At 41.8% G+C, this 21,958-nt stretch overlaps 1 protein-coding gene across 1 annotated transcript in view; it reads left to right on the forward strand.

Moving 5' to 3' along the window:
- Positions 1-21,958, forward strand: part of HTRA1 (HtrA serine peptidase 1) — a 46,809-nt gene that overhangs the window by 8,791 nt on the left and 16,060 nt on the right. The window contains exons 2-3 of the mRNA XM_039482223.1: positions 17,567-17,666; positions 18,063-18,267. Coding sequence (XP_039338157.1) covers positions 17,567-17,666; positions 18,063-18,267 — 305 coding nt within the window. The remainder of the gene's footprint in view (positions 1-17,566; positions 17,667-18,062; positions 18,268-21,958) is intronic.

Genomic DNA, 21,958 nt, shown 5'->3' on the forward strand with positions numbered 1-21,958 from the left:
CTCTTGGAAATTTTGTTGAAATAAAGTTTGGGCCACTCTTTCCTCCCCTCCCTCTCCTCAAACTGATGGGGCCTCTGAGATCCCGGGCCTGCCTGGGTGGTAACACAAGTACACAAGGGGGTATTCAATTGGGTCCAGTCAGAAAGTGAATGCATTGCACTATTGTAGTGATTTGGCTTCAGAATGTGGGAAAAGAAAGGAGGGTTCTTTATGGGGTTGCAGGTGCATGTGTTTCCTGACTTTGCTCATGTGTCTTAATTTAGGAGAAGGACTTTAACTTCTTTAAAAAATCTGACTTCCCTGTACTGGAGAAGCACTACAGTGAATTGCCTTGATTTACACCATCTGATCATATAATCTACAGATTAAAAAACCAAAAGAAATAGCACAGTTCATTACTGCTGCAGTTTTTGGAATCCATGAAGTGAGAAGATTTTTGTGCCCGATAGCTACAGTCTCTCAAACAGTGAAGATGAATTAGGCAGTCAGACATGCTAGGCTTTGCATTTCTGGATTATTCTAGCACACCTTGGCTGGTGGTAAAAGGCACAAGGCTGAAGGCAAATTGACACTCTTAGGCTGTGGCTACACTTAGCACTTCAAAGCGCTGCCGCGGCAGCGCTTTGAAGCGCTAAGTGTAGTCAAAGCACCAGCGCTGGGAGAGAGCTCTCCCAGCGCTGTCCGTACTCCACCTCCCTGTGGGGAATAACGGACAGCGCTGGGAGCCGCGCTCCCAGCACTGGGGCTTTGACCACACTGGCGCTTTGCAGCGCCGCAATTTGCAGCGCTGGAGAGGGTGTGTTTTCACACCCTGCTGCAGCGCTGCAAATTTGTAAGTGTAACCAAGCCCTTAAACTGCTTGGGTTGTGTAATGCCTTATGAATGCTCTGCCAAGGACGTGTTCTATTTCTGGGGGAAGTCCTTTATAAAGGAAAACTAATTGAATAAATACCTATAAATAAAAATACGCAGTGTTGTTGTAGCCACAGAGCTCTGGAGAAGAAGAGCGATGTGAAAGCTCGATAGCTTGTGTCTCTCACCAACGAAGTTGGCCCACTAAAAGATATTACTTCACCCACCTTGTCTCTAGAAATAAAATGAAATAGGAAAGTCAGAGCTCTGAATGTACACCTCAATCCTCTAAAACAGCCCAGGATCGCTTTTTGAATCTAAGGGCAACCCAGGATCTACCCTTCCCCGACCTGCTCACTCCATCCCCCTCACCCTCACTTACTTTCACTGGGATGTGGCAGGGGTTTGGGGTTTGGGAGAGAGTGTGGGATCTGGGCTAGGGCTGAGGGGTTTGCAGTGTGAGAGGGGGCTCTGAGCTGAGCCTGGGGCAGGGGGTTGAGGGGTGCAAGCTCTAGGAGGGAGTTTGGGTGCAGGAGGTGGCTCCAGGCTGGGGCAGTGTTAGGGTGCAGGAGGGGGGACAGGGTGCTGGCTCTGGGAGGGGGTCCGGGCTGGGGCAGTGTTGGGGTGCAGGAGGGGAGACAGGGTGCTGGCTCTGGGAGGGGGTCAGGGCTGGGGCAGTGTTGGGGTGCAGGGGGGGACAGGGTGCTCGCTCTTGGAGGGGGTTCTGGGCTGGAGTGCAGGAGGGGTTCGTGGTGCAGGAGGGGGTTCAGGGTGTTGGCTCCGGGAGGGGGCTCAGGGATGGGGGTTGGGGTTGAGCCTCCCGCCGGGCAGCACTTACCTCCAGCAGCTCCCAGTTGGTGGTGGGTACAGTGAAACTAAGGCACGCTCCCTGCCTACCCTGAACCCACGCCGCTCCCGGAAGGGGTCATTGTGCCCCTGCGACCCTGGGAGTGGGGGGCACGAGGGGGCATGTGGCTCTCTCTGCAAGCACTGCCCCACAGCTCTCCCGGCCAATGGGAGCTGCAGGGGTGATGCTTGCAGGCAGGAGCAGCGCACAGAGGAAGACTCCTGCCCCCCATCCCTGGGGCTGCGCTGGTCGCTTCTGGGAGTGGCGTGGGGCTGGGTTAGGCAAGGAGTCTGCCTTAGCGGCAGCCACACTGTGCCAATGGAGATTGCGATCGACTGGTTGGTGAACACTGCTCTAAAACATGCCCACCCATGCTTAACCTTACCACAAATAGTCCCACGAATGGGTATAGTAGTCCCATTAAGAAAAGTATTTGTACCCATTTGTGGTAAGGTTAAGCACATGTTTAGTATACTTTTTTTTTTTGGTCATTTTTCCTCATGAATAGACTTTTTTTTTTTAAAGACTACTTATAATGTACTTAATTGGTCTCACTTTATTCACTTTATGCTCTATTTTCAAAGTTCAGGTGTGATCCCTGAAAATATATTCTTTGTATTACCAGAGTTTGAAATCCAGTTCTATGGACTTGCATAACTTCTCCACAATGAGCTATTTGTAAGGTGTTACCAGAAACACGGATGATACCAAGTTTAGGAATGGTTTACGTGGTAGTTGGAATTAGTAAATACACTTTAATTTTTAAGGCATCCATGCTTAATGCCTTACTTGGATATTTGTGTTTTTTAAAGGAACGAATAAATCATTTTCCAGAGTAGAACATAAGTTTTTGAAATTTCTGCAAAATAGGTTTAGGTGTCCAAGCTTTTCTGTACGTCTTACTTCTTTCAATTTGATGTCTATCCCTGATCTTTTTATTGCAATAAATGCACCTATCACTTCATGATTTCCTGGGGTTTAGTAATTCGAGGTAGGTAAAAAAGAGATATTTCAGTTTGAAAATAACATGGGGGAAAGAATGAATGTGGGCCCTAAAGGAAGTAAAGTAGCATAGACCTATGGGTGAAAAGTGCTATATAAGAATAGAATAAAAATATATTGTGGTTGTTACACAATAGCTATAAAATCTTCAGCTGAGACTACGGTCCTGTCTTCTTCTATGATATCAAGCTTTTTAGCATAGTAATTTATATAAGCGTCCCTAACTTCTGCCATTAGGGGAAGCTATTCAAAAGTTGAGTTTGTGTTTTTCCCCTGCTTTCTTGCCCTTGATAGCCAAATATTCCTAGAAAATGAAAAAAAAATAGTCTCCCCAAAATAGGGCCACCTGTTAAATATTAAAAGCAAAAGTCTCATGCCTTCAGAACGTGACCTTAAATTTTTTTTAAATAGTTAAAAGAAATGTTCCGGATAACACTGTTGTTGTTTACATTTGGAATAGGTAAACTTGCCATGTGATTGTTACCTAATGCCATTTAAATGGGCTTTGTATTCATTCTCTCTATGGGGAGTATGGAACTGGGAAGGAGAATAGGATGCTGACCCGAATTGGAAGCTTTAAATGCTGTAAACTGAGCAGGGTGGAAAAAGCAGAAGGCGGAATGATTGCTGACTCATCCATCGTGTTTTCAGAATTATCCAGAAAAGAACATAACACGTCTGCTTTGAATCCTGCTGGCTGAAGTGCTCATTGCCTCTGTCTGCAGGATCTATTGCAGATCCTTTTCCACATCTACCAAAAGTACATGTCTTAATGTTTCTATTTCAGGCAGGTTTTCCTCAGTGATGTTTCCCAGTTCAATATGCTTCACCCTTGTCCTGAATATCTTTCTTCTACCTCTTTAGCTTTTTCCTAGCTCTGGACCAGATGTTGCACCTGAACAGAACTTTCTGGGGGTACATAAGGCCGGGAGTGGGACAACCGTTGGACAGTGAAGCTCCATTTCTATTGTTTTTTCCACTGTGGAAGTCCAGCTTTCCCCCTCACCACTTACATTTACAATGAGGGTCTTTCATTTCTGATTTATTTTTGTTGTTTGTCACAGTGCTCTTCAGTTTCTTTCCATTTAATCATCCCAACGTGTCTCCCTCATTGATTTGAAAATCAATTGGTTTGACGTGGATGTTTCCACTGATGTAACTTTTAGATTGTTTTGATGGCACACTAATGCTGCACAGTTTAAAGAAGAATTTCTGCAGGCTTTGAGCGTTTATATAGCAGCTTCATCTGAGGTTCTCCAAGCATTAGTTAAGCTTGAGCATACTTCATTTTAAAGATGAATGACACTTCCATGATTGCACAGTGAGTCAGTAGCATAGCTGAGAAGTCCTGAATCCCAACCATAACCACGAGACACACTTCCTTCAGCAAAAAAATGTTCCATTTGATGTTTATCTAGCAATCCCAATGTTAATTTTCAGCAAGTCATAATAAGGATATTTCCCTGATTCATACACCACTAACGGTAGCTTTCATATTAGTGGTGGGAAGATCTCCTGCTTAAAATACATCATTAAAATCCTAGCCAAATAAGGACTAAACTATAATACTCAATAAGAAAGCCATAGGCACTTTATTCCCGGGTGGGCATTTATCACTTCTATTCAGTGATAAGGAGATACAGTATTTGCATGGGGTAGGTGTCAGTGGTCGGCATGTGTCCACAGAGGTCTAGCTCATACTCTAGGTTCTTAGTGAGGAATTCATGGAACTGAAATAACAAATTCTTCGAAGACTTCTGTGGTGGATAATTAATTTCTCTAAAGGCGTTTGCACATTTTGACTCCAATTTTATAAATATGCAAGAGCATTGCCTATGTTACGTTGTTTACATCAGTGCTTCTCAAAGTCAGGTTGCCACTTGTTCAGGAAAACCCCTGGCGGTCCGGGCCGGTTTGTTTACCTGCTGCGTCTGCAGGTTTGGCCGATTGTGGCTCCCACTGGCCACGGTTTGCTGCTCCAGGCCAATGGGGGCTGCGGAAAGGGTGGCCAGCACATCCCTCAGCCCGCACAGCTTCCTGCAGCCCCCATTGGCCTGAAGCAGCAAACCGCAGCCAATGGGAGCCGCGATCGGCTGAACCTGCAGACGCGGCAGGTAAACAAACCGGCCTGGACCGCCAGGGGCTTTCCCTGAACAAGTGGCGGCCTGACTTTGAGAAGCACTGGTTTGCATAACATGATTATTAGTAAATGTCCAGTACCTATGCTTGTTCCTTAATAATTTGTCTTCAAAGCACTACTACTTTTTAGACCCCTTTGAGGTGGGTAAACTTTACTGTCCATGTTATAGTTTGGGGGACAGGAAGAACTGAAGTACAGAGTGGTAAAGTGAGCTATCCAGCACCTCAAAACAAGTCTGTGGTAGAATTCATGTTAGAACTTCCCGCCTGCCCAACCCTCAACTCATCCTTTCAGTCCATTCTGCCTCCAGTCAGAAGTTGTGGAAGCTATTTAGTTCTATAGCCTTTGGTATATATTCCTGTGTTTGTTTAACCATGAAACAATGAAACAGACTACAGTTAGACACCAGTGTTTTTTATCCACAAGGGAAGCAAGAGTTTTGAGGCTGACATTCATAGGAGCATGATCAGGCCATGTGACAGATTACCGAGAGCTAGCCAAAAAAGAATTGATCTTCATGTAAATATTATGAAGATGAGAATACAGTGCACGCACTCTGCTGAAGATTATTGACACCAAACAAGAAGCTTTACTTTAAAACCTCCACTAATCCTGTAGAGTTTCTAGCTTCAGGAAATGTTTGAGTAAGTGAATACTAGATTTTGCTCAATTTATTATTCACTTGAATAAGACATGTGAAACATCTCCATGGTACTCTCTGTCATGCAAGTATATTCTTTGTTTGGGATATTATGTAGTGGGTATAGCTATTTCCTCCTAAGCAATTGTCGGTGAAATCTCTTTAGTTTGTCCTCTCTAGTTTGTTAGCACAATAATGCTGGCAGTATTGACAGACGACCATCTCAAAACCCCTTCTTCTGATCTTTGTTTATGCTGTTGGATAAGTGGGTTGTCTTTACAACATGTAAATTGCTGCTCCTTGTTTTCTTAATACTGTCCTTGCATTTTCCTTTATAGTGGATTACACAATTTATCCTTCAATAGTACGTGGCATATTATGGTTTACAGTTTGATGTAATTTTAAAGATAAAATTGAAGAGATGGGGAGAAAAATTTCAGCTTATCATTTTTCTTTACTTTCCAATGGAGCAGTAAGTATCTTTCACTGTGAGATAAATAAATAAATATGCTGCACTTAAAGAAAAAAAATCAACCCCCCCCAACCCAAACCACCACCAACAAAAACCGACAGTTACAGAGCTTTAAAATACAGCTGTCCTGGATGAATAGACATTTTAGACTGCAACGCATTGTTCAATGGAGTTTTCCCCAGAGTTGGAAATCACCTGCAGGATAACATTTTAAGGTTCTGTGGCCCCGAATAGAGCAATCATCCTTATTCAAACAAAGCACATAATTGTGTGCTCAGGTCCTATTGACTTCATTTATGCTGGAGTATTGTGACTTCAGTTGGGTTTAAGCTTGTACCTTAAATTAAGCATGTGTTTAACTACTTTGTTGAATTGGGGCCTGTAACCATAGTGTATATGTAATATTAAACAAGTAGCAGGTAAATGAAGTAATAGTCGATTGGCAGCAAGTCGATTTGCTTGTGCAAAATTGATACTGTTTGTAGCTTATCAGTAGATACTGTAGCAGGATGCTGTGGGTATAAGCTTTTATTCTTTATATGGTGCAAGGACCTCCTGGAAAGAATTTGGATAACTGTAGAGTTAACAAGGAAAAAAGATTAATCCTTGGATCTGAGCCTTACTGTCTGAAGGGCTACCAGGCACCAGCCTAGTTTTAGCATACCACGGGATCTGCTGCTGAGCACACAGATCTGTGGTGTTAACAATGGTTCTGATGAATGAAGGAAAAACACTCTTGAAACCAGACCTTTTCATTGAGGATGCTACTGCTTCACAAAGAGTCCTAAACAAAAACAAAAAATCCCAAACCTGTTATTTCATTGAAAGCACAAGAGTGTTGGTGGTAGAGGAAATCTTTTTCAAGTACAAAACTACACTTAGACACATATATTTCAAAGAGGATGCTTCAAACAATTAGCGTGTATATGCATGTACACTATCTTTTATTTTTCTTTTAATAAGAGTACTGATAATCAGAGCTGTCCAGAGAATGACACTTCTGTTTTGCAGCAGTTTGAGGTTTCAAAGTTTGTTTTGGTTCCATATTGAAACAAAACCTTTTCAAGGTTTTCACAAAAATGGAATTGTGTCTCATGTTTGTTTTCAGATCGAAACCTAAGCTTTTTGGTTTGGAGAGGTTTTTTGGGTACAGATCTCTGGTTTACCCTCCTGTTTGAAACAGCACCACTTCAAAGCACACTGCAGAACTTTCAGTACATGATGTACTGACCACATGGCCAGTTAGTGTTCTGTATAGTCACACCCCATTTTGCCACACACTAACTGACCTGATTCAGAGTGTTCTGCGACGAAAACTATGCCCTGAATCAGGCAGAGCAGGGCCTTGAACTCGAGATTTCTTACATCCCAGCCCAGTGCCCTAACCACCAGACTATAAAGTATGAGAATCTTTCATTGTCTTTCCCTTTCTTGAGGTGTCCAGAGACTTGGATGAAATGAAATTGTTCACCCAAATGTTCCCATCCCCTCTATTGCTAGTGTTGATTGACTGCTCTGTTTCTTTTCTGAAGTCTCTGCTTAGAATCCATACTGGTCACTTGCTGTTCCAGCACTCTGTTACTCTGTGCTAGGACGTGCAAAGATCAGAGATGGGTTAAACCTTCAGTCTAAATCTGTCAAGCTTTTGAAGGTAAGGTGTGAATGTTTGTGGTCCATAGAGACCTTAACCTGGTAAAGTTTGTGGAGTTACTGTAAATGACAGTCACAGCTCCAAACCACTTACACTTTATGTAATGTGGGTGAAATAAACCAGTTACAGGTTCAGAGGGAAGATGGGGTGGTAATAGGCTGTTTTAGCATATATTAGCTGTGGTGGTGTGCAACTCTTAGATATAGGAGGCTGATCAAGTCAGTACAAACTAAAATTTCATACAGACAATGACCTGTTTATACTGATCTGTATTCTGAAATGTAAGTACAATATCTGTATTCCAATTGATTTATTTTAGAATTATATGGTAAAAATGAGAGAGCAATTTTTCAGTAATAATGTGCTCTGACATTTTTTTGAATTTTTATGTTTTTGGTAAGCAAGTAAGGTGAAACTTGGGGGTACGCAAGACGAATCAAACTCCTGAAAGGGGTGCAGTAGTCTGGAATGGTTGAGAGCCACAGGTATACTTCATGTAAAGTATGTGCGAGTGCATTGCCCTCTAACAAAAATGGACAGCTAATAAGAGATTTTCTTTATGCTCAGGTGCAGAGAGCCATGATGTTTTCCAATTATTCTTTGGAAATTAGTTGCCTCAGGAAATTTTCATGTTGTAATCTATTAGTGTTTCAGTCAATCAGTCATCATCTACCAATTAATCATCACTAACTTGATGATCATCCTTGTAACTTCATTAATAAATCACCCCTAGCCATCCCCATGGGCACTAGGCATTGTATAATAGTTCAATACAAGAATTACAAAACCTAATAAACACAGTGTGTTATAAATAGAGATGGGGAAGTTTGTTTCTTTGCAGATTAAGCCCCAAGTTCCGAAATATTCAATGCCAGAGTTTTGGTCAGGCTCATCTCTCAGTGTAAGGCTTTGTCTACGCTGCCAATTGAACGATAAAACTTTTGTCATTCACAGGTGCTTAAAGCAAGACAAAAGTTTTTCTTCAGCAAGCAGCAGTGTAAACGGCTTGTTGGCAGGAACGCTCTCCTGTCGACAACGTGGACCCCGCTCATAGGGGGTGGAAGTATTTTGTCAGCAAAAGTGGCAACAAACAGTGTTTAAGCTGCCCGACTTTTAGTGACACGGCCATGTCGCTAAAAGCTGTGTAGTGTAGACAAAACCCTAAGAGACCATCAAGGAAATACCAAGTGGGAAGGAAAAAACACTAAGGGTGTACTCACTTTTTCTTATATCTTTGTCACAAAGGTTATATATATGGAGCCAATACTCTCCATACCAAATGTAGGTTAGAAATCTAGATTTTAACTATAGTTTAAAAATGGGGAGAGATTCACAGAAATGGAAACCAAGAGGGAGCAAATTACAAGCCTTATTTAATAGTGGGATCCCTAAAAAGCAGGGTGAAGGTTTCTGCTTATGCATATCAGCATGAGACACACAAGGAGGAGTTAAAAATAGTAAGAACCTACACCTCTACGGGCTTCTGTATGATGCTTTCTATATTAATAGGTGGAAAGTGGTGAGAGTAACTAGATAAGATACTGATACAATGTCTCTTCCTCCAAACTCAGAGAGATTATCTTTAGTCAAGATGGTAACCCAGTCTGTTTGTATTTTTTGCTTTGGTAGTCATGGCGTAGTAAAATACAGCATTTTAAAATGCTGCAGTTAGAGAGTACCTTTTGATTATTTGAAATCAGGAAATATTTGTGTTTGCAAAAATAACTTGTAAAACCCTGTAAATCACTCTTTGCACTCACGTTTCCTTGGAATTCCTTGCTGTCCCTAGAACTGGTTGGAAAATTTGGAGAACAATGAAACAAACGAAATTGCTCAAAGTTGTGACTTTTTTTCACCCCTGTTTTCCAGTCAGCTCTAGCTGTTGCAGCAATTACCTTGTAATCATTCAGTCATGAGCAACTACTGTTCATATACAATTGTGAGTTGAGATTACATGATAATTTAGACTGCTATGTGGATGTCTTCTAGTGATTTGTTTTTCTCTTGGTTTAGCCTGTTTATTGTTGGTACAAAAGATAGAACAAATGTACTTAGTGGTCACGCCACTGTTATAGTAAATAGTAAATATATATTTACATACATAACAAATAGCTGTTCAAGCAGCATTTTAAGGAAAAGCAAACTTTGGGGTAGGTGTCACCCTGCCTCTGTGGGTCACAACTGAGAATGCCAGATTCAGAACAAACCCATAAAATATGGCAGACACACCGCAAAATTGGTGGTTATTCTCCCATAAGAGATACCAAACCTGCACCAAGAGTAAACTTCTGTTTCACCACACTGGCTAACAAGAAGTCAGAAAAGCAATCTTCAGTCCTGGATTCAACACCCAGACACTAGACCAGGGATCGGCAACCTTTGGTACAGCGCCCGTCAGGGAAATCCACTGGCGGGCTGGGACGGTTAGTTTACCTGCAGCGTCTGCAGGTTCAGCCGATCGCAGCTCTCACTGGCTGTGGTTCACCGTTCCAGGCCAATGGGGGCTGTGGGAAGTGGTGGCCAGCACATCCCTCGGCCCGTGCCACTTCCCGCAGCCCCCATTGGCCTGGAACGGCAAATTGTGACCAGTGGGAGCTGCAATCAGCCAAAACTTCAGGTAAACTAACCGTTCTGGCCCGCCAGTGGATTTCCCTGATGGGCCACCTACCAAAGGTTGCCAATCCCTGCACTAGACTTAAAGATGAGTCATTATTTAAAACCAATTTAATCAAACAAAAGGATTCTTCTGATCCCAAAGGACCAGCCACATATCCAGATCAATATACAACTCAGATCTTACCCAATAATCATGCTGTTGCCAGTTCTTTAGTATCTAATATCTAAACATTTATTTATAAAAAGAAAGAAAGGTGAGAGTTAAAATTGGTTAAAGGAATCAAATAAATACAATATTTACTCCTGGGGGAATTCTGCACCACTGTATGTGCGCAGAGTTAATGTCCCCCACAGATTTCTTTGCTTCCCTGCAGAAAAATGACTTTCTGACAGGGAAACAAAGAGAAGCTGCAAGAGCAGTCATACACCACTCTCTAGCAGCGCATATACATAGATTCAGGCAGCCGGCAGAGAGGTAAATCACCACGGGATTGGGGACATCTGAGCCAGGATCAGCTGCTAGTCCTGGCTGGGCTGGAAGCAGGAGAGGATGGGACTTTTTCTTCCTCTGCAAGGAGTGGCTGGGGCTGTGTCAGACCCACCCCCAGAAACCTCCCTCAGCTGCAAGAAGCTCAGCATCCTCACCTGCTTCCTGCCCCCATCACTCCTCAGCTGCGGAGGGGAGGGGTCATTGTATGAGGAGCTGCGCCTCCATCCTTCCAACCCCTTTGCATCTGGACCTCCCATAAACAGACACCTCTGTCAAGCCTCACGCAGTACAGACAGAATGCCCCTAGTCCTCCATACCCGAACCTTACCCCACTGAACCTCAACCCCTGCATCGGGAGCCCCCCTGAACCCAGACCCCCTGCCTCTGGACCCGCACCCCAGACCACCCCCTACTGAGCTCCCTGCACTGAAGCCCCCACCCTGATGAACTCCCACATCCAGACACCCATGCCACTGACCCCCAACTAGCTGCACCCAGCCCCCGCACCCCACCAAGCCTCACTCCTCAGCACCCAGACTTGCTGCTGAGACCCCCCAGACCCCTCTGCTGAGACCCAACCACCGTCACCTGGAAGCTCCTGCAGAGTCCCATTGCCCCTGCACCTGGTGCCCTCCCAACGAGCCTCTGCACATCCAGATTCCTCCACACCTAGATCCCCCACTGAGCTGCCTGCACCCAGATTGTCCTACACAGAACCGTCTCACCCCCACACCTGGATCCCCCCACACTGAGCCCCTTCATGCTTGGATCCTGCCAGGTTGAGCCTGCCTGCTCCACGCCTAGTGCAGAGGATTGTTCCTTGGGCAGGCCCAGACCTTGTGCTGTGTCAGGATCAGGTCAGTCCATGTCCCGGCTCCAGGGTGATCTCCCACCTTTATGCAGCCAGTGTTCTGTGCTCCCCACTGCCATGCCAGAGCCTCTGCATTTATTTATTGACAAATAAAACTTGCAGAATATTGTGCAATTTTTAATTAAATTAATAATTTTAATTAAATTAATAAATTTTAATTTTTTTGGCGCAGAATGTCCTTCGGTGTAAATAATTGCAAAGTTCTTGAATCAGGCTTGTAGCAGTGATAGAATAAACTGCTGGGTGGTTAAGTCTCTGGTTGCTTTGGAAGGTCCTCAATCCTTTGGTTAGAATGCTCCCATTAGTATAAGTTCATAGTCCAGAGGTTTGGGTAGGAAATAGGCCAAATGGAGATGTTTCTAGGGCCTTTTATAGCTTCTGCCAATTGAAAGGAAACCCATTGTTCTTACTGTGAAAAATTACAACAAGCAAGATGGTGTTTGGAGTCACATGACCGCGCATACTTAGGTTTTAGCTGCACTTGCAGCTTGCACACGGGTGTGAGACTGCAGCTGTGGCGCTAGCAAGCGGCGCAGCAAGCGCCAGCCCAGCGCCCCAGCGCTGAGCAGCCCAGCCAGCGCTCTCGCGTGTCCGGACAGGGCCCCACAGGGATGTGGTGGAGCAGCGGAGCCCTTTTTTGCCAGCGCTGGCTACTGCTTGATCACTTAGCGCTGCTGTGTGCGCGCTTTGAAATGCAAGTGTAGCCAAAGGGTTAGTCATAGTAGAGGCCATCACAGGAAAGTTCATTAAGGGTAGATAGGCATCTCCCCATATCCATTGTGAGTTAAGTGTTCCTTGAGGAGGCATTTAACTTGAATAGTCCCTTCAAGTTGTGCAGGCTAAATACCCTGTGGGCGTTACCACAGGAGCGAACATATTTGAAATACAAGTATAGACCCAATGCTTATAACTTCAAATACAAAAATGATACATGCATACAAATAGCATAATCATATTCAGCAAATCATAACCTTTCCATAGACACCTTACTTGAGATACTTTGTACAAGATTTGTTGCAATTATATAACACTAGAAGGTACAATGATGATCTACGTGGTCATATTTTAATCAGATAATGTCACAGTAGGAACATAAAAAATAGAGATGGTGAAGACTTGTTGGATCATACAGTAACTCCTGCAAATATGTGATATGCTCACCAAAAGACTATTAGCATTAGATTTATGAAGGGGAGAATATACTCCTTTAATGGTCCACTTTTTCTGATATATTTGTAATTTTTCTTTCAGTGTAAGCAAAAATAGCTCAATTGTCTCTCTTCTAATATTACTGTTACTTTCACTGTTCTAACTGTTTTTCTAACTGGGTACAGTCCCAGTGAAAGATTTCATTGATGAATGCTGGTTGATTCTTGTTTACGTATTTCAAAAAACCCAGATATGTCTTCCTTTCCATTTTAAACTATTGTTGCAAAACCATATTATACAACAAAAGAATCTCTAATACATAAGAAGGGAAAAGGAGGGGTCTGAGTTATTTAGGTCACCAAGCCATGACTCAGTCTTTATTACCTAATGTTTTCAGACACAATATGAATTTAATTTTGGCCTTTAATTTATGTATGCAGTTTGACTGGAGACTGCACAATTGTCCAAATTTTAGACCATGACAGTCTTAGCTCTAAAATTCCTTGCAATTGTAGATTCAAATGTAAAGTCAAGACGACTCATCAGATTTTTAATATCCTTATCATGTATGCATTTGTTATAATGAAAAAACATTGAAAACAATTCAGTAATGCTACATATTGTCTGTCTGTGCAGTTCCCATCACTAACAATGGCAGTTTTAAATATGTCTCAGTGACAGGATATATAGCCCTAAGTACCTACAACATTGTTATTAATATCCAGTTATTTTATAAGTGGTGTACAAAAAGAAAACTGATTTAAGTGGCAGTGTCCCATGGCTTTTTTTTTTTTTTAAGCCAAACAAAATACTCATCCACGCGGACAATCTGTCAAGCTTCTGTTTAGTTTGAATGAATACTTCCAAACTATAATTCTTATTCACCCAGTTTCCAAAATAACTTGGTAATACAACTGGTCAGCAGAGCTTTACAGATGATGGCGCTGTGGTTCAGTGGGCAATGAATTTATCCAATAAGCAATACATAACTCATTTTGATGAGACATTAGTCAGCCATCCTTTATGCCCTGTTCTAATGACGGCCTAAACTGAAGTTCAAGAGCCTGCTGCACTTTGAGGAAGAGATTAGGTGGTGATAACTCTGGTATCCTAGCCAACATTCTCTTTGTAATACAGATTCTTATGTCCAAACTGAGAATTGTCACTATAGTTCAGTACGTAATTACTGTTGTTTGCAAATGTCCAGTGAACAAATTGCTATATAAAGCACTTTGGAGGCTTCAAATATTATGGTGATGTGGAGAAGCGAGGCACATATGAGAAATTAAGGATGAGGGATGCAGCGCAGACTAGCTGGTATAGTGTCTTGTCTGTACAAGCCTGCCTGGAATCTTGGGTGCCTATTCGTGTTGCTAATCTGTGCCAAAGTCCAATGCTGCTGCATCTTCACTGCTATTTTAGCCATGTTAATTAGATTAAAGCTAGCATGGGTATTCCCACCTGAGCTGCCATCACACCTCTGGTTGCAATATAAGACATAACCTAAAACTCACCAGGCTTCCTGGGCTTTCCTTCCTTGAGCCTGAGATCCCCCCCTTGAACTGACTGCTTCTAGGTTTTATTTTTTTCTCTGCAATGCTTCGCTCTTGCCTTACAAATCATCTACTTTTTGTTCTTCTGAATTGTAACTAATGAGACCCCTCCAAGTATGGTGCTGGGGTGAGTCGTCATAATAGTCCTGCATCTCTCACCAGGGTCCTAGAGTCTGATATGTTATCACAGATACCTGTAGTATTATAAAACCACATTTTAGTCTCATCTATTTGACAGATCAGAGGATTACAACATGAAGGGTGGGGGAGGAATAGCTTAGTGGTTTGAGCATTAGCCTGCTAAACCTAGGGTTGTGAGTTCAATCCTTGAGAGGGCCACATAGGGATCTGGGGCAAAAATCAGTACTCAGTCCTGCTAGTGAAAGCAGGGGGCTGGACTCAATGACCTTTCAAGGTCCCTTCCAGTTCTTTTGTGTGTGTGTGTGTGTGTGTGTGTGTGTGTGTGTATATATATATATATATATATATATATATATATATAAAAATAAATAAAGGAAATTCAACTGAAAACTTACATATTTTAAAAAGAACAGGAGTACTTGTGGTACCTTAGAGACTAACAAATGTATTTGAGCGTACGCTTCTGTGGGCTACAGCCCACTTCTTCAGATGTAGCCCACAAAAGCTTATGCTCAAATAAATGTGTTAGGCTCTAAGGTGCCACAAGTACTCCCGTTATTTTTGCGAATACAGACTAACACGGCTGCTATTCTGAAATCTTACATATTTATAAATTTATGTGCGTAAAAAAAAGTTTGAAATTAACATGCTTAATTCTAGTAGGGCAAAAATCTCTCACATATGGACAAAACCCAAATAATTAAGCTTTGTGTGATTCCTGTAAGAAGAAGGGGATCCCTGTCATGCAGGCAAAGCCTAAGGCATTTCAGTAGTCCCACCACAGTCACTACTCCAGACCGTGACACATATTTCTGACCTTTAAACAGTTTTGGGGAAATCGGTCAGAACAACCAAAAAATTGTTTATGGAACCTTGCACTACATTTACAGGAAACGCTCTTTTTTTTTAGTGCAGAAATATTATTGATGACTTATGGAAAACAGACATGATAAAAATACTTTAAACACTTACAGTAAAGACAAAGAGGAAGGGGAAATGCTACATTATAGGATTATAAGAGTCCGAGTCCCTTACTTTTTCTGTTTAACAATTTCTTTTTTGTGCCCTTATAATGCAAGATCAGTGTATGAGATCAAAACAGTCACATTGATGAAAACAAAGCAATTGTATTTGCCTGTAGGCACATGCAGAGAACACGTGTTGTTGTTCCCAACACTCCCGTACCAAGAAACAAGGCTTTGTCCTAGAACTGTAGCAAGATGTGATTAAGAGACTGAGGTTAAAACAAAAGGAATGAGGAGTACTTGTGGCACCTTAGAGACTAACACATTTATTTGAGCATAAGCTTGCATGAGTTAAAACCCACTTCATCGGATGCATGCAGTGGAAAATACAGTAGGAAGATACACGCGCACGCACACACACGCACACACACACACACGACATGATAAAATGGGTGCTGCCATCATGTCCTCTATGTATTGGTAAGTCCTGTGAGTTACTTTCACCCCTGCCTCTAGCACCTGATCTTATAAGTGTGCTTTGAGCATGCTTATCCCACACAAAGGACAGCCAGCAGGAGTAGGTGTGATGGTGCTGCACACTGCTCCCCAAATTCCCAGTGCTTATGGCACTCTCCTGAGAGGTGGGAGACCTGGATTCAAATGTGTCCTCTGCCTGATTCAGAGCAGAGATTTGAACCCAGCTCTCACACCTAAAAGGAGAGTGCTGTAAACACCGGGTGATAAGGTATTCTGGGATGGGTCTTTCTGTCTCTCCTGTTGAAGCCATTCTACTTTGTATGAAATACTTTAGTCCAGTGGTCCCCAACCTTTTCGTCTGGTGGGCGCCAGACGAAGGACTGTGGCGGTGGTGGAGCACCTGCCACAATGCCACCGAATTTCTGCGGCGTTTTGGCGGCGATGCCTCTCGATGACGTCTCTTGTCGGCGGCAAGTGGTGTCATCGAGAGGCGTCGCCGCCGAAATGCCACAGAAATTCGGTGGCATTTCAGCGGATGCTCCACTGCCAGCCAGGACGCGGGCGCATTTAGATGCCCCCGCGGGCACCGCGTTGGGGACCCCTGCTTTAGTCAATGGTTCAGAGAGAAAGTGATAATGACTCTAGCCTGGTGGTTAGGGCACTTACCTAGGATGTGTGAGACCCAAGTTCATGTCCTGTTCCAATGACTAATTATTAAAAATAGACTCACTTCAGCACGAGAGATTTCCATACCAGAAAATCCCATACCTTAGTGACTGGGGTGCCCTTCTGCAATGTGGGAGACCTGAGTTGAAATCCTTTCTCCACATAATGCAGATGGGGGAGTTGGGTGTCTAACATCCCAGGTGAGTGCCCTGTACTAAAAGTTACAAGGAGGGGGCACCACCCCAGCCACTTCCTCTGACCATTTTGTGAATCTAGCACTTCAAAAATACCAGATAGAAAATGTTTCAAATCAAATGACATGTTTCATTCAACCCAACATGGATTTTTCGATTCACTGGAGGGTTTTTTTTGTGATTTTAAGATTCATTTCAACTCAAACCATTTTATTTTTATTTTTTTTTAATTTTTGGAACTGTCAGTGAACCAAAAAGTCAGTTATACTCCCAGCTCTACAGGCAGTGCGGTTACAGCTGAGTCCTGTATGAAGGGGTCCGGAGAGTAGAGGCTAAATTAGGTCATCTCAAATCTGAGTTGTTATTATTTGTATTACAGCAGCTTCAACTGAGATTGGGCTCTGTTGTGCTGAATAGAACAGAGAAGGGTGAGAGGGGAAATGGAGGCATATAAATATGAACTGACTTGCCTACAGAGACCCAGAAGGTCAGTGGCAGAAGGGGGACTAGAACCCAAGCCTTCTGACTTCCAGCCTAGTACTCTGTCCAGCGGCTCTCTCCCCCTTTAGTGCAACTACCTTGGATATAGAAAGAGATTCCATAATCCATTCAGAATTTTCCATAGACCCCTTTGCCCTATGAACCAGCTACATTGCCAGTAAAACTTTGTTCCAAAAGTTAAGGGAATGGTTTAGGGCGGGGATCAGACTCAAAACTACAAGGCTCTATGGTTCCTCTTAAAAAGAAATCTCTACCTAGTGTTTTTTAATGCAAGTGTTTTGCAACGATTCTTCTTCTGCCATTTGAAGAATAACATGTGTTTTCTGTGTCCATTTTCAGGCCAGGAAGATCCTAACAGCCTACGGCACAAATACAACTTTATTGCAGATGTGGTGGAGAAGATAGCCCCTGCTGTGGTTCATATTGAATTGTTTCGCAAGTAAACAAGATACCCAGTTTTGATTTATATTTCTGTAGCTCACAAGGATTAAACTTGCCAGAATCAGTTAATATACGGATATATGGATATAAAATAATGGCACTGTTTTCAAGATAATATTTATTCAAGATAATAAATATGCGTCACACTTAAGTAACATAGTATGTTCACTTTTTAAAAATTTTGGCACAAATTTTTGACGTCAGTAGACTAATGCATGTCCAATTAAATGTTAAAGGATATACTTAATAAATGATACTAAATTTTCTAAAATGTTTTTAAAAGTGCCAAATACTTGTTGGCAGTCTAGGAACGAAAACAATCACAAATGATTTGTCATCTCTGAACAACCTGAATTTTCTTCAAACTTAAATGTTTATTTCCCATATTTTCTAGGCTTCCTTTTACAAAGAGGGAGGTTCCTGTTGCTAGTGGTTCAGGCTTCATTGTCTCAGAAGATGGACTAATAGTAACAAATGCCCATGTAGTCACCAATAAACATAGGGTAAAAGTGGAGCTGAAGAATGGTGCAACATACGAAGCCAAAATTAAAGATGTTGATGAAAAAGCAGATATTGCACTAATTAAAATAGACACTCAGGTGAGTCAAGGCATTGTACATTTCTCTTGCTAAACTCTATTTTTTCTAAAAGCTATTGTTAATTGTAATGTTTACAGAAAATATAGCTTAATGGCATGGACCATAATGTATCTGTGTGATCTGACAAGTTGAATAGATTTTTAAAAGCTATGTCGCAATGAATATTGGTAGTTACATTTTTCTATACAAAAAATCTGTACATTATAAAAGCAAGGGTATTTGAAGCATCCATCCCAAAAGGAAAAGAATAGTTTACTAAATGGTTAACATATACCCAGGCTAGTGTAATCATTAGAGCCATGAGAGGAAGTTTTGTCTTATGGCTGGTTCAGGGGTATAGCAGTACACACCTCTTGTAGATATTGTGAAATTGTCAATTAGCATTTATAAAACATGTTGACATCCTCAGATGGAGCGTGCTATATTAACACCAAATGTTAAAATGGACAATATTTATACTTGGTACCATGTTTTATAACATTTTGCTTTAAAAAATACCCAGATCAAAAGCATTCTTTGAGAAGAATACTGAGTCACTCTTCCATTGAATGTGGACTTATGCCTTTGCTTTATTCACAATTATAAACACTATTCCTCTTTTCTGCAAAAATGGTACATTTTGTTTGAACTTAATTATATAATTTAAATGTTGCTGGATTCAGATTGCTTGAGATGCTTATCATACTGTTTAATTATTTGGGCTTCCTATTTAAATGAACTTCATACATCCAGTGTAAGAAATATTAACATAAATACAGCAGGCAAGTAGGCATCATCTGAAACACTCAAATGTGTAGCTCCTCCAGTGTGTTTAGTTCTAATCTATTCCCCAGCAAGGTCAGAGGATTTCAGTCGAGAGTTCATTACAAAATCAGATATCAGTCAACTCAGAACTCTTGTCTAATTCATCCTATGAAAGGATACAACATACTTTTCCTACCTATAACATTTAAAGGTTCCTTTTGCTCTTACCAGCAGCATGCCTGCAAAATCTTTACTGTATCCCAAACATTCTTTCCTGTGTCTTTCTGACTCTCACTGGAACAAATGTCTATGTAATACAAATACTTTGTTTCACTCCATCCTTGGCAGGTACGGTTTGGATTGACCTTCATTTGCGTATCTACCAGCTTACTCTGAGAAGTCTTAAATTCTTCTTTGTACATTCATGGGTTAAGATAAGCAAATGCAAACCTGTTCTTTGAAAATAGTGACAAGGCAATGGGAAGGAGCCAAGGGGATACCATGGGTGAGAACAGACATTGTCCAGTCGAGTGGGATGGGAGGAGGAGAAGATAGCAGGAAAGGCAGGACATAGGCTATAAAATGGTGGGAAAGGTGTCAGGGTAGGAGTAAGAAGGAAAAGAGGAGGTAGGTGAAAGCACAATGTGGAAGAGGAAGAAGAAAGGAAAGAGAAGACAACAGAGAGGAGTGGCAGGGTGTGAGGTGGGGACAGACTGAGTTTTCTACATCAGGATCTTTCCACTGATAATACCACCCACACAGAGTAGATACAACTCCTGGATTTCATTAGCACTTGCACGGAGTGAGATTAGAACAGTTTAAGAAAAGGAAAACGCTCAGCTCTGCAGAGCCACACACAGTAAAACGTTGTAAGGACTTGCTCTGCGGAACAGTTTGGTGGTGGTCCATGGAGAACTAACTGGCTGGCTGTTCTTATTTCCAGCTGCTTCTACAACTCCCTAGGGTGGGATGCTGCCTAGGTAGGAAGAGCCTAGAGGCTGTAGAAGCAGCTGGAAACAAGAAGAGTGGGAGGCAGTCTCACTGCTACATAAGAACATGAGTTTATGGTCCCTTGGAGTAGATAAATAAGGAAATGGCAGATGAGCATATATGCTAGCTAAGTGCCTGGGTTTCTTTGGGGTTTATACATTGTTTTTGGAAAGAGAAAAAAGATATTCATTATGTACAGTATGCTCCTAAAACATAAAGCACAATCATTCTCTTTATATACAGCGGAAGTTAACGTGTTTGCATATCCTGACAGTTAGCCGTATTTTTTATTACACCTTAGTTACAATTCATAGCTAGTAGATTATTTCATCAGTTTCATTTTTTAAAAAAAGTTTGCACAATGTCCCCAAACAGTTCATTTCGGTTCATTTTTTGCAGCTTTTTCCAGCAAATAATTGTTGATCAGCTGGTAATTTTCAATTTGCCATTCCAAGTTGTTACACTGTCCAATGAGGGAACAGAGACATCAGTACGTTGTGCATTTTGAATTTTATATTTGATTATAATATAAGGCACGTGGTATTGTCCGTTTGGTGGTTAGATGACTTGTGTAGCTAACAGCATGCAGCACAGATAGTAACACTGACAATTTGCGATCTAATGTACATATTCTATTTTATAGGCTGGTTAGGGCAGGAACTGACTGCGCTATGAGTTGTACAAACACATAGTAGAAGTGGGAACTCAATCCTGAATGAGGCCTCTGGGTGCTACTATTTGTAGTCCAAATAATAGTACATCTGTATTTGGTGAATATCAAGCTAAAATTTCATTCTTCATGAGTGTTCGTGCTAAGAAACATGAATGATCATGGAATGTGAAAATGAAAAGGTCACTAACGCAGTCAACTCAAAATTTACTTTGTCTGAATATTCACTAAACACTTCCATTTCTGTACACAACTCTAGTGTTTATGTATCCATTTGCATTTAAATGTCACACAACCGTAAAAGCAATTTAAAAACCTCAAAGTTACTTAGTCTAATGTATTCAGATTTTAACTTATTTCTTGATTAAAAATTTTGCTATAATGATCTTTTCAAATCCTGATGTGACATGAAAACACCCATCCAACAATTTAATTTCTAAGCAGAAGGTAACATTCCTACCTTTAGATAAATCATTTGAAGACAACATCAAAGAAGAAGCCTAAATTGTGTTCTGCCCTAGCATGTTAAGGCAGGCTCAGAAAGGCACGAAAATGTGTCTGTGGCAGAAACAGACAGATCTGAAGTATGAGTCCAGGTTACCAGTTGGTATTCCCAAAATAGTTAAGTTCTTGCAGCAGTGTGCATGCTATTTTCCTTTAAACGATGCACTTCTGACTGAAGACAGACTGCTTGAAGTAATGTGGCTTTTCTGAGTGGAATAGGAAATTAAATAGGATTTTAAGCTGTAGGCATCAGTAGAATGCAACTGGTCTCTACTGACTGACCCATTTTTCTACTGAAAAGAACTTGAAGTCAATGAGAAACAGAAATCTCTTTGGGGGTTTTCTTTTTCTGGCTGTTACTTTTTTTTCTAGACCATAGCATAATTAACCTTGCATTAATAAGAATGTTCATGGTCAAATACAGTTAAATTACTAAAGCATTAAAGATAGAAACTTAAATCAGAGCCAACCCCAGAAAAGCCCCCAAAGAATACTGTATATACTCCTTCATAAGCCAAATATTTTTGGTAAAAAAGTGATGCATCAAAGAGTGGGGGTCGGCTTATAAACGGGTCTACACCAAAACTTGATGATTTAAAACTCTATGGAATCATTTAATTGAATATCTAATACATTGTCATTTTGTTTACTTTGAGCATCTGCGGGCATGGAGCCCTTCAGCTCCCTGTGGCTGTGGTTCGCTGTTCCCAACCAATGGGAGCTGCGGGAAGTGGCACATCGCAGCCCCTGGGAGCTGAGGGGCTCCATGCCTGCAGACGCTCC

Source organism: Mauremys reevesii, linkage group 7, assembly GCF_016161935.1.
Source record: "Mauremys reevesii isolate NIE-2019 linkage group 7, ASM1616193v1, whole genome shotgun sequence".
NCBI classification, from domain to species: Eukaryota; Metazoa; Chordata; order Testudines; family Geoemydidae; genus Mauremys; species Mauremys reevesii.